Here is a 12,954-nt window from a genome sequence, read left to right as displayed (position 1 = left end):
ACAACAAGATAGCACGCCTTGCGTGTTTCTTTCTTTTCCATATTTCCCATTACAAACTTAAGAATATACATTTTACTACGGCTTACAGCATGTTGTATATCCACTGCTTGCTAAATTTACGTTTTTATACATATTCAATTTTAACCCATTTGGACCCATAATTCTTAAAATGTAATAATTATTAATAATTATTGTAATATATTTATTAATAAAATTAATAAAATAAGAGCTTCGTAGAGGGTTCTTTCAACCCCTAAATACAATGATTCTTATCTTACTTGAGTTTTTGTTTTTTTTTTGCATATTAAATGCATTCTATAGTTTTTTGACAATCTAAATTTCCCATAAATGCATAAATATCCGCAGTCTAGTAATAATTAATAGGTAAATATACATTTTGATCAAAAAATAAAATGTGTATTATTTTTATTATTGTAACCATTACCAGTTAAATAATCCAACATACATATTTATTAAGTTAATAGAATTTCACTCGCATTACGTAAGTATATGCGTGTTAACCGTAAGAAAGTTCTCGACAAATGTTTAGTTTGTGACCTGACGAATCTAAAATCCGGCATTAGAAATGTAAACATAAATATTGGTAATGTAAAGATGGTCAAAAAGAAATATCTTGCTTTGGAAATGAATCCTCGTTCGGTAAACTTTATCCGACGGTCGACGCGTGAAAGTTTCTAAGTCCGTTCGACTCCGAACGATCGCTCCGGCGGTAAAAATCGTCGTAGGACAAAAATTCGACACGTTATTGTGTAAATATGTTCTTGAACGCGTCAAGAGTGTACGAAAAAGTCTACCTCTGAGCACACACTCGTGTTACACAAAAATTATTGTAACGTTTGATAAACGAAACCAATTAAAGAAAAAGTCAACGTGAACTATGAAGAAGAAACTCTTTTAATGTGTGGCAAATGATAAGAAACATAAAGAATCAAACGAACGGCATTGGTTTATCGCGACGATTGGCCGTGTCAAATTTTATCGACGATCAACACTCCGATCTATTTTTAAAGCGACAAGCGATCATCCATCGACGTGGCCTCAGAGAGAATCGGAACAATCGATACAGTGACAGAATCTCAGCGGAAGCTACCCAGAATTGCATTATTAGTGAGCACCGATGGGACTTTGGAATCTTATTGTGCGTTGCAACACAAACTCGAAGCGATTCGAATATAATTCAATATCAATAATACAAATTTCGAGTGGTAAGTTAAGAATAGTATAATATCTGTATTTATTATTATTCTTTCATCGACGTAAATTAAAGAAAATCTTTGGATTCTTTTTCTCCGTTTGTAGCGTTGAGCATAATTATTAAGGAAATTTATTTTAAATGTAAAAAGTTATGCGACCAAGTACTTTCACGATAAAATTTAAAAAAGATCAAATTGCGGAATTATTCGCTTTTGCTTGTAAATGGCTCGCATAAAAAGTGACAAAATCGATAGTTTCGCTATGGATCCCGATTCTTTTCGATCCTCGACTTAAAACCTGCGCTCTATCGTTCGGTAATTCGACTTTACGCTTTCCGGTCTGAAACACACTGCTGCTTCTTATTAAAAATTGTGCGTAGCCAACCGCCTGTGACCTTAAAAGAAAAACTTTTAACCCGTTACTTTACGTTACGAAACAATTATTCCGTTCTACAAAAGACGTATTACTACGAGTAATAAATTTTCATCCGAAACCGTTACTTACATACAACGATCGAGACGAACCAAGTAGGAATTGCGAGACGTTAAAATCTCGGATCGAAAACATTTTTGATACTGAGTTCCAACAGGTCGATAAAAAGAAATTCATATTTGAAATTTTTGATTCGATTTGAAATTTTTTAATTTTGTCAAAAAATTTCAGCACATTCTCGAATTTTTTTCTCGAAAATGGGTAGGATATCGAGGGTATGTCTAATGACCAAAAATGCTTGTAATTGATCCCTGTAACTAAATATAATTTTTTTAGTATGATTTGAAATTTTTAATTTCATCTAAAAATTTCAGTACAATTTCGAATTTTTTTCTCGAAAGTGGGTAGGATTTCGAGGATATGTCTATTGACCAAAAATGCTTGTAATTGATCCCCGTAACCGTAAATAATTTTTTCAAAAAGATGTGAAATTTTTTTTTCGCACCTACGATTTTTCTTAAAAACTCGGTTTTCATTTTTAATAAATTTGTTTGACGCCTTACAGAAAAGTTGTCTAATTCGTTTTTATAGGTATCCATGAGCTCTACTTCCATGCTAAATTACATTGAGATACGTTCACTATTGTAGAAGTTATGAACGTTTGAAAATTGGACCATTTCTATGGATTTTTTCCCATTTACGGGGTTAAGAAATAACTTTTCGGATATTTTTGGAATTTCTACATATTCTGCATCAAAATACGCGTTGTTTGGATTTTGAAACATTAAAATCGTCCAATTCATTCAGGAGTTATGATGCTTCAAATATTCACATGAAATTTTGGGGAACCATTATCAGGGCCTCAGATTATATTTTCGGAAAGGAATTTTTTTCTCGAAAGTGGGTAGGATTTCGAGGGTATATCTATTGACCAAAAATGATTATAATTGACCCCGGCAGTCGAACATAATTTTTTTCAGAACGATTTGAAATTTTTTAATTTTGTCGAAAAATTTGTCCACATAACTGAATTTTTTTCTCGAAAGTGCGAAAGATTTCGGGGGTATGTCTATTGACCAAAAATGATTATAATTGACCCCTGCAACCAAAAATAATTTTTTCAGAATGATTTGAAATTTTTTAATTTAATTTTTTAATAACTTTTTAATAAAGCCTTAGTCAAGAAATTGATATATTTGATTTTCGTCTTATTTTAGCCTCTAGAATGCTCTTTTTCATATATCTATAGAAATATTAAATCAAACTTTGTGAAAGTCCTTACTATATTGTTCACTCTCTGTTGTTATAGAATAATTAAACCTAATAACATATTTTTATTTCCACGACAACTGATTCATACTGGTCCTGAATGTGTTAATTTATAATTATTTATAATTATAATCACTGAAACTGCATTAGAAACTTTCCATACGTACTGTAAAACGCTGTATAAATGTTTGGTACTGGTTATTAAAGAGTCGATTGTACCTACATATACATATATGCATAAAAAGAAAAATTCGCATATAACTGGATATGCGTAATTCGAGGGCTGTGCAATTTCAACTTTCGCGAATCAACGAACGATTTCAGCGTGCACGTTGATAAAATTATCGTATAATTTTCAGTTACAAGGATCCGCATTTTCTGCTAGGAAAGCTGGTCATTATAGGCATGACTAGTTTGTCTTTTCCTTGCGGGGCAAGGGGAATCTCTTAATTGTTGCGTCACGGTTATGCAATCGATTAACAAACTTTCTCGTTGAAATAGTCGTTTCGAAAATCCAGTGACCGCAAACAAACCGCACACAATCCGAAGAAGATAGAAACGATCTTGCTTGTAACGTGCAAGGAATCGTCGCGTGCAATATCAATTACCGGTAACTCGATCGTGATTCAGGACGAGAAACAAGAAATTACGGTGATTCACATCGGTGACACTACAGGCTTATCTTCGAGCAAAGGCAGATGGTAAATATAGGTAAACATTACGTGATAACAAAGCTTCATTTTTATAGTAACTTCGATAGATATTAGAACAACAAAACATTTACAAATTACGATAAAAAAGAGAAAAAAATATCGAACAAATTTCATTTTCTGATCACGTTTTGACTATTAAAAAATGCATTTAAATGGATCAGTGAATGTCTAGGAAACTTTATATACATATATACCTTCGAAATCCTATCCATTTTCGAGAAAAAAAATCGGGTAGGTGCTGAAATTTTTCGGTGAAAAAAAATTTTTCAAATCGTTCTAAAAAAATTATTTGCCATTGCGGGAGTCAATTGCAATCATTTTTGGTCATTACATATATCCCCGAAATCCTACGCACTTTCGAGTAAAAAATTCCTTACCGAAAATCTAATTATCAATTTTTCCACGAAAAAAATAACTTTCAAATCGTTCTGGAAAAATTATATTCGTTTGCGGGGGTCAATTACAATCATTTTTGGTGGATAGACATACCCCCGAAATCCTATCCACTTTCTAGAAAAAAATTCGAGACGGTGTGAAATTTTTCGACGGAAAAAAAAGTTTCAAATCGTTCTGGAAAAATTATTTTCGTTTGCGGGGGTCAGTTACAATCATTTTTGGTGAATAGACATACCCCCGAAATCTTGCGCATTTTGGAGAAAAAAATTCAGTACGAGCGAAACTCTAAACGTTAATAACTTTTTAACGAAGCCTTCATCAACAAATTAGTATTCTTGATTTTCGTCTTATTTTGGCCTCTAGAATCTCCCATTAAAATTTTTCCCAGGGGTGGCGGAGCGCCCTGTATATTTAACTTCTCTATTTTCTCTTACGAAAATTAGATTTAATATATACATCCATATATTTGAATTTATCAGATATATGGTCAAGGAAATAGTCAGAATTTTCTTCACGAGCAAACAAAATTAATTTATATTTATCTAAGTCGATTGTTCCAATACTGTGATTAAATCATAAGAGAAAATAATTTTATTATGCATTTATTTTTTAAAAATTCATTTTTTTAATTAGACCGAAATTTCAGATACTTTTTGTTTTCCATTATCGCCGAGAGTTTGAAATATAAAAGCATACTAGTTCGCTTGTAATAATATACAGTTCTTATTTGTTTCCGTAATTTTTTATTCGCCTTAAACAAACTGATATTACAAATATGCCGCGCTTCCTCTTTAAATATTTGTCTGTGTTTTCCGAATTCTTTTTCGTTTCAACGAGTCGACAAATAAGGGAGAGTGTATTTTAAAGCTTCTTCGGGAAAATGGACGCGTTCGAGCGCAGCAGAGGCATCATTGACGAGAATTCATTTCACTATCTAAATTAACAGACCGGAAGAAAGACCGTGAGTTCCGTTCCGCTAAAACGGAAACGCGCTCCTGTCGCTAGCAAAACGCGAACTGGTAGCCTGTTCACTCGCGAGAACATTTCGAGAGGAACAGGTGACTAATACTACGTGAAACAATTAACTTCAAGTTGTATGATAAATGTTGTCGAGCGTATCAAAAAATGAAAAAAAAAAAAAAGAAAAATAGCAAGCAAACGTCGTAAGATTTTTTAAAATGTCGATACAGAAATCTATATTATTCAAATTTTTAATTATCGTTTTAATACGTTGACTACCACATCAGTTTTCCTTAACATCCTCGATATTTTTCCAAATTATTTTGAATTTAGACAAAAAATATTGCATAGTTATTCACCAGCCAATTAATAAAAAAAATTAATCGATAAATGTCGTCGAACGTTTCGAAAAGTGAAATGGTGAACGTCGTAAGATTTTTCAAAATGTCGATACAGAAAATACAGAAATCTGTATTATTCAAATTTTTAAATGTCGTTTTAATACGTTCACCACCAGTTTTCCTTACCATCCTCTACATTTTTCCAAATTATTTTGAATTTAGACAAAAAATATTGCATAGTTATTCACCAGCCAACTAATAAAAAACTTAATCGATAAATGTCGTCGAACGTTTCAAAAAATGAAAAAAAGAAAAATGGTGAACGTCGTAAGAATTTTCAAAATGTCGATACAGTCTATAGATGCAAAGAGAACGTGGACACCGTCGATTCAATGGAATTTTCAAGCGATAAGATCAAACGGGGCAATTGGAAATAATTCGATATGACTGAAAGGTGCAAAGACCCGACATGCCACTCTCCGATGAGGGTGGACTTTTAAATTGGAACAGATACAGGTCACAGCACCTACGCATATACCTATAAACCTTGATGCAACCATGCGACAATGAAATCGATAATCATGAGGAACTCGTGCGGTTTCCTACTGTTCAAGTACACGGGTAGCTCGTTTTTCTATTTATAATCAAGTTTTTGCGCGATCGATAATTAAAAATGTCTTTGCGGAGAACAACGCAAGTGCCAAGAATCTAATTTTAATTTTTCAGAAAGAAGAAAAAACATTGCTGGCCTCAGATTAATAAAATTTGATTTATCTGTATCGTATTGTGTCACCAAGACTGCGATAAACCTAAACAGGTTACAAAATTTTGTATATCTTAATAATATATAAATGTATTTGTAGAGAAGCCTGTACGTGCCACATCTTGGGTACTATTCATCAATTTCAATTATTTATAACTATTTTAAACATTCGACTATAAATAAAATCAAAATTGTTAAGAATTTATAAATCGTAACAGATCGTATTCCTCATCGAAGGAAACGCGCGACAACAACGTCTGTTCGATTGATTCAAAAGTTAACGACCAACGATCTACCAACGTTCGGAGAAAAAAAAAAGATTTCGATATTCAAAACATTCTTGCTCCTGGTGTTATCGATAATGACCGTGGGCATAGTGACGGATACGAGACAACAACAAATACACGAGTAACTGTAAGGTATACCAACAACTACGAATGTACTCCCGAGAAGATTCACCGTGGCATTCGAATACGGAACAGTTTTTGCGTCGATACCCCGGATAACGTTACGTCGCTAACGATTTTCAATTTTAACGCGTTCACGGCAACGTTCGTAAACCTATAATATCGTAACAGTCACCTAGCGCGGTCACAGGAAATGCAAGAAACTACTTTCACACGAAACATCTGTTATCGATAAAAATCCTGCCATGCAAAAACTTTCCCCCGTATTACTCAACTAGAAATCGCGGTTAATCAAAGTTAAATATCTTGTAATAACTTCCAGAAAATCGTAAATCGACGCTGGTGACGCAATCCTGTGTGTCAGGGCGATATTAACAATAGCACATTGACTTGATCGATAATGCGTGGAATCGTTATTGAAAATTAGTGGAAAAAAGAACGTTACGTCAATGTAAATTCCCTAGTTCTCGATAATACGCGTGCACGTTAACGTAGTTGTAATGACCGACATGTAACGTGACGGCAGGTGCTTTGCAACCAGCTATGTAATCGATACGGAACACAGCTCGCGATTGCAGTTGTCCACGTTCGAGGCAAAAATCAGATGGTTTTCTTCGCGATAAATTACATTATTCGACAAAAAAAAATAACGGTCGGTGTCAACGTTACGGTTAATATAATGAACGTGACACGACACACATCATATTTCGTTACTCGGTAATACAGAATTCGATGCCGTACGGCAATTTCTGGTTGACTCAAACAGCACAGCTAAGACACTTAAAATCAATGTACAGACCGACCTGCTTCGTAGTCGAGCATTTTTGGCCCTTTTCCCAGAGACCGATCGAGTAATTCTTTGATCGAGCATTCCTTCGCGTTCTCACTTCCACGGAAAACACGCTTTTTAATCGTTGAATCGAGGTACTTTCCTCCACGTTACGCCTCGAAATGGAAAGTAACCCATTAACGAGTAACGGAGAGAAATATACGAAAGGTGCGTTTCGCTTCTGGTCCCATCGAATATGACTAACGTGTAACCGTCAATGTCCAAGTTCTCCAAAAGTTCATGCTCCTTGGAAAAATAGTTTCCGTTCGATCGTGAAAAAAAAAGATGTGTATTCCTGTCAGAACACGTTTCACTTTCTTCCGGGCGACCTCTGAACCTGTAAAACTGCTAACTGAATCTCGCTGACACGTCTGTACGGAGCTCCTTAACGAGAGAATCCTGACGAGCTATCCGTTCGCTTTTCACGATCGAAAGTGCAGAGAGAAATTAATCGTAGATACAGGGAAATGTGTCTGCCGTTTGATTGACGCGGACAGGACCGAAAGAGCAAAAAGAACGAACGATAAGTATACTCACAGTCGAGATGCTTCTTTTTCGGACCTATCATCTCCTCGGTGGTGGCTTTACACACAGATTTCGCAAGGCCCTGCCCGGCGAGACTGTGTCTCGCTGCTAGCAACCTGTCGTTTATCGTCTGTCCCGCCATACTGTCGTTGCTGCTGTCACACTCAACTTTTCCCAAGCTCACGCACCTTACGGTCCAACGACCGTGTATATTATCACTCCTAGAGACTGTTCTCCGGGTTCGACGACAGCGTCGAACAACGTGTCACACACACACACACGCACACACCAACCGCGGGAACTGGCGAAATAAGCCCGAGCGAACGAGCACCGAGAAAGAAAAATATACGACGTGTCGCCGGTTCCGATCCGGTTCCCTTCGATCTATTGATTTCGTAATTCCCGGTGCCGGCCTGTCCTCGAAATCACGTTTCGATAGAGCCGAGAAGCTCTTTCGCGCGCGCGTTAACGTCTCAGCTGGGCGGACGACAGCTCAGCTCTCACGGCGACGACAGAAGGCTCGCACAATCAGCCAATATGGCGACCCGGACCTCCTACTCCCTCGCCGGACCGATCACTCCTGACAGCCAATCCTAGTCTTTCTCCGCAAACACGGCCTACTGTCTCTGACGTCATACCGCGCTGGTCAAAACAAGCTCCCCCAAAACTCCGATACTCTAAAACATTCTTCGACTTTGATCAATTAATCTTTTCATACAAAATTACGAACAACCGTCGTTTAAACTTATTTCTTGTTTATAATTTTTTTTGTAGCGTATGTATGATGGAAATTTAGATGAACGTGCATTCGTGCATAATTGCACGAATTAATTTGTATAACAGACGATGTTGCGTAATTTTTCACAAATAATAAATAGATCAAGAAAATAAGGAGGATAAGTCTTTGTAACATAAATATCGATCGAAAAGGGTGTCTCCGCAATAAGGTTTAAATCGATAATGATGGTCCAATTTCTGCGCACGCATATTCCTCGCGATGTACTCCATCTAGAGTATATTCTATCAATGATCAAACCCGAATATCAACATTTTTATCTTTCAAATAAAATATATCGTATATGTTTGTTACGTAACAAACCTTTTTTAGTTCCTTTAACAAATTGTACAATTATAAGAAACGAAATTTCAATGTAACGTAACATTCTATTTATATTGTCGTACAATGTATTTAAAATTAAAATTTCAAATTTATAATTAACGCTTTTCAAATACCAAACGAGAGCTAAAGAAAATGCCTACGTTTAAAATATATACACTTGCCTTTGTAACTAGTTTTAGATCTATAACGTATATCAATCAATCCATAGGTCTAAAATGAATCAAGGAACATTTATATTTGTACAAGTGCAACTGTTAATGTTGGTACGAATACAATACCGGCCACCGTGGTAAGTGGCAAGAATTGAAAAATCAGGAAATCCATTCGACTTCACGAAATAATAAGTTTTCCTGACAAAATGTGTACGTATAACTGAGAATTCAAAAATCGCAACACTTTAAGTAATATCGAAACACTTCTTTGCATAATATGTAATTAAAAATAGCGTAACAAAGTTTACAGCTGATAACCTGTGTTATAACCATACTGTTGTATGCTTATCGGTGTTTTAAATTTACAATTATCTGTCATCTAAATAGTAATTGAATTCGTTAATGAAAACCTCCATTATTTTTCTAATTTTTCAGCGGTCAATAGCAAAGTATCATTTTACCTATCGTGTATTCTCACAGTCCTTGTGTTCTCTGGAATGCAAATCTACAAATCTTGGCTGGCATCGTCACAGCTCTATACTATATTAGGAGGGTATATTGGATCTTTATTATTTATATGTGTATTAACTGCTATAGGAAATTTAGAAGCAGTGCTATTTGGAAAATCTTTCCAGCAGAAGTTATTCCCCGAAGGTTTGTAATCAAATGTCAATTACAATTTCCGATTTATTTTTGTCAATATTTAGATGAAAGATAAAATAACTATTAAATCTTTCTTTTGTTGCAGTTATGTTTTCATTGATTGTTAGCTTAATTGCATCAGGATTGGTACATCGTGTTGCAACCACAACTTGTTTCTTATTTTCTATAATTGCTTTGTATTATATGAACCGAATCTCACAGGAGACGTATTCTATACCAGTACCTGTACCAGTATCGGTCCATTCGAAGAAGAGAAAGTAAGAAGACTAAGAACATAATGCAATTTTTCTATTATGCTATTGCATTTAAAGCAAATAACGGACGATAAATCTTGTAATTTTTAAATTATGAACTTTTATACCATATCGAAGAATTTGTTATCAATGGCTCATAATTATTTACCTCTCTCTCCATATTCTTAAATATTTTATATACCGCCCGTGTATGTATAAGTACAAGTGAAGGTAGATAAGAAAAGTTCAACTGTATTTGTATTATACATAAACATTTCACAATATTTTAGGATATTATTTTCTACTTCTGCTATGTTTCTCTGCTTCCTCTTTATCGCTGAAGTACTCAAACGATTCATCCGAGCTATCAATTTTAAGTTGAGCATCTCCATTTATTTTTCTTTGACTATCGTCAAAGTTGGGTTGTGCTATTAGTTGTTTGTAAATTGTCATTGCCTACAATTGTTAAGTCATTTTACATAAAAGCAAATAACGTATTGTATACGAAACATACAAATTTTTCATAACATACTTGAGTCACCATAGAAGACACATCAGCGACATTGCTGGGTAATATTAGTGTATTATTGCTTTTTGCCAATTTATCAAATGCTTTGACATACAGCTCTGCTATACTAAGCGCTGCTGCATTTTTTGCGTCAGTTATACTTAGAGCACCCGCTACAAGTTTCAAACTATTTGCACGTGCTTCGGCGATAGACATTATAGCTGATGCAGCACCACTGGCTTTATTTATTTCTTCTTGCTTTGCAGCCTCTTTGAAAGCAAATGCAACACACATGAGTTGTTTATTAAAATTTAACTATATAAGTGAAGAATAATTACCCGATGCTAAAATTTGTGCTAAACGTTTCCCTTCTGCAAGATTGATTGCTGCATCTCTGGCACCTTCAGATTCTAAAATTGCAGCTCGCTTTTTGCGTTCTGCTTCTACTTGCATCTGCATTGCTTCCTGTACTCTTTGTGGTAGTCTTATGTCACCTAGTATAAGAGGCTTAATGATAATGTGACATATTTTCTTAAGCATTATTTTTACTTGACTTACGTATCTCATATCGAAGACAAGTAATGCCCCACACTTCGCTTGCTTTGTTTATACTATCGACAATACAAACATTAAGACCTTCCCTTTCTCTGAACACTTTGTCCAAAGATATTTTTCCTAATTCTGATCTCATTGTAGTTAATGCTAACTGACTTATAGCAAATTCTGGATCCTCAACACCATAGGAAGTTAAGTATGGGTTATTTATTCTTAAATATAATACACCGTCGATGTTTAACGTTACATTATCTGCAGATAAAAGTTTCGATAGTATTAGGTATTTAACTTGAACGTATTATCAATAACATATACCTGATGTAACCGCAGTTTGTTGTGGTATTTCTATAGCTATTTCTTTGAGACTCTGAACATATTTAACCTGATCAATTATCGGTATCAATATGTTTAAACCTGGTTCTAAAACTTTATGAAACTTCCCCATTCTTTCGACAATCCAGGCCTGAAAAAATATCGCTCTAGTATCTTCATACAAATTAACAATTTTTATTGACAAGATGATTTTAAAAGATTGTTTTCAGAATAATGTAAACATCGCTACCAACAATGTGCATAAAATCATTTTACTTAATACAAAAAATCATTTTACTTAATACAAAAAATTTGATATTGCTTCCAAAAGTAACAAACCTCTTGTTGTGGAACAAACATTATGATAGTATTTAAAGGTGTACCACTCTTGTATCTCACATGTTGGGCTGTTGCTAACTTGGGAACGTGTTCAAACCCAAGAGCTGGCTGATGCTATGAAAAAAATTATTGTATTACAATCGTAAATAATTTTCAGAGGTTACAATTTACCATAGTTTCGAAGATATTACGGTTACCTTGAAAATTCCAAAATTACGAACAAGCAGCTTAAATCTGCTATTCATTCCGCATCTATATCTTCGTAACAACATCACACTGACGGGTGGAAAAAGATTCTTTGACACTTAGAATAGATTAACTATAATTACAAATAAAACCACGTTTTCGTCATGAAGGATTTCTCTCAAAGATGATATCGAAAGCGACCAATTACAAGCTAGTATTTGATATTCAAATAATCAAAAAAATAAAATAGAATTTTCTCAATCATAAAACACAGTGTTTCACTCTCTACATTTAAAAATAATAAAATATATATACACGAAGTACAGTAGATAAAATATAAAACCGATGAACGAAAATTGAATAGTTTTAATATGGTCGGATATGCGTCTCGAATAAATGTAAATTCAATAAAAGTTGTACAAGTAACTATTTATGTATAATAATTATAGAACTGCAGCAAAAGAATTAATAAAAGAAAATATATAAAAATATCCAATAAATTGATGTAAATAAAAATACATTTATCAATTCGGTATGTATCAGATTAAGACACACTTCTGACTGGAGTTACGGCGGATCAATGAAATTTTCTCGCTATCCAACTCTTTCTCGTTGAACAAAGAATAGATAATGTTAATATTTCAACGTTACACTTATAACTTTGTGATTAATATCCAGTGATATGGGAAAAAAATGAATCATTACACGTAAAGAACATTAACTAACTTTTGGTTCCATTCATGCGTAGCTACGATACTGGCTTGATGATCGCATGGCAGCAAGGCGTTATGTACACGTAGATTAATAGCTTTTTGACCTGTTCAAATTAAAAACCGTCCTGACACTTTTTCTGCGCGATTTCTTCTTTAGAAATGTCTACGGAATTCGATAATGCACAGAAAATTTGTCCAAGACAAAGCGTTTTATAAAAATTGTGTAAAAGGTATCCAAATCAACAGCTCATTTTGAAATTTAATGAATATACGTTCAAAAAACTCTCCCCTATTTTTTAAGTTTAAATTGAACTTTCCGAGAT

At 34.3% G+C, this 12,954-nt stretch overlaps 3 protein-coding genes across 19 annotated transcripts in view; 1 reads left to right on the top strand and 2 right to left on the bottom strand.

Moving 5' to 3' along the window:
- Positions 1–8,415, bottom strand: part of LOC122401039 (phosphatidylinositol-binding clathrin assembly protein LAP) — a 61,934-nt gene extending 53,519 nt beyond the window's left edge. For all 15 annotated transcript variants that reach the window (XM_043402928.1, XM_043402929.1, XM_043402927.1 and 12 more), the window contains exon 1: positions 7,863–8,415. In XM_043402928.1, coding sequence (XP_043258863.1) covers positions 7,863–7,992 — 130 coding nt within the window. In that variant the 5' untranslated portion in view covers positions 7,993–8,415. The remainder of the gene's footprint in view (positions 1–7,862) is intronic.
- Positions 8,416–9,243: 828 nt separating this feature from the next.
- On the top strand, positions 9,244–10,046 carry LOC122401054 (protein KRTCAP2 homolog). Its single transcript, XM_043402968.1, has 3 exons — positions 9,244–9,332; positions 9,558–9,776; positions 9,871–10,046. The coding sequence occupies exons 1-3, from the start codon at positions 9,329–9,331 to the stop codon at positions 10,044–10,046; spliced, it is 399 nt and encodes a 132-aa protein (XP_043258903.1). The 5' UTR covers positions 9,244–9,328.
- Positions 10,047–10,219: 173 nt separating this feature from the next.
- Positions 10,220–12,663, bottom strand: LOC122401052 (stomatin-like protein 2, mitochondrial). Of its 3 annotated transcripts, XM_043402964.1 has the most exons (8): positions 12,645–12,663; positions 11,930–12,051; positions 11,733–11,846; positions 11,397–11,544; positions 11,085–11,333; positions 10,865–11,020; positions 10,551–10,795; positions 10,220–10,474 (listed from the first exon to the last, which is right to left on the bottom strand). In XM_043402964.1, the coding sequence occupies exons 2-8, from the start codon at positions 12,002–12,004 to the stop codon at positions 10,313–10,315; spliced, it is 1,149 nt and encodes a 382-aa protein (XP_043258899.1). In that variant the 5' UTR covers positions 12,005–12,051; positions 12,645–12,663; the 3' UTR covers positions 10,220–10,312. The 3 variants fall into 3 exon arrangements, with proteins under 3 accessions (XP_043258899.1, XP_043258898.1, XP_043258900.1); XM_043402963.1 differs by lacking the exon at positions 12,645–12,663 and having other exon boundaries at positions 11,930–12,113; XM_043402965.1 differs by lacking the exon at positions 12,645–12,663 and having other exon boundaries at positions 11,733–11,840; positions 11,930–12,113.
- Positions 12,664–12,954: the final 291 nt, after the last annotated feature.

Source organism: Colletes gigas, unplaced genomic scaffold (assembly GCF_013123115.1).
Source record: "Colletes gigas isolate AHSC1104 unplaced genomic scaffold, ASM1312311v1 Colletes_gigas_Sc00021, whole genome shotgun sequence".
NCBI lineage: Eukaryota > Metazoa > Arthropoda > Insecta > Hymenoptera > Colletidae > Colletes > Colletes gigas.
Note: the sequence above shows the minus strand (reverse complement) of the source record. Positions and strands in the feature narration are given on the sequence as shown.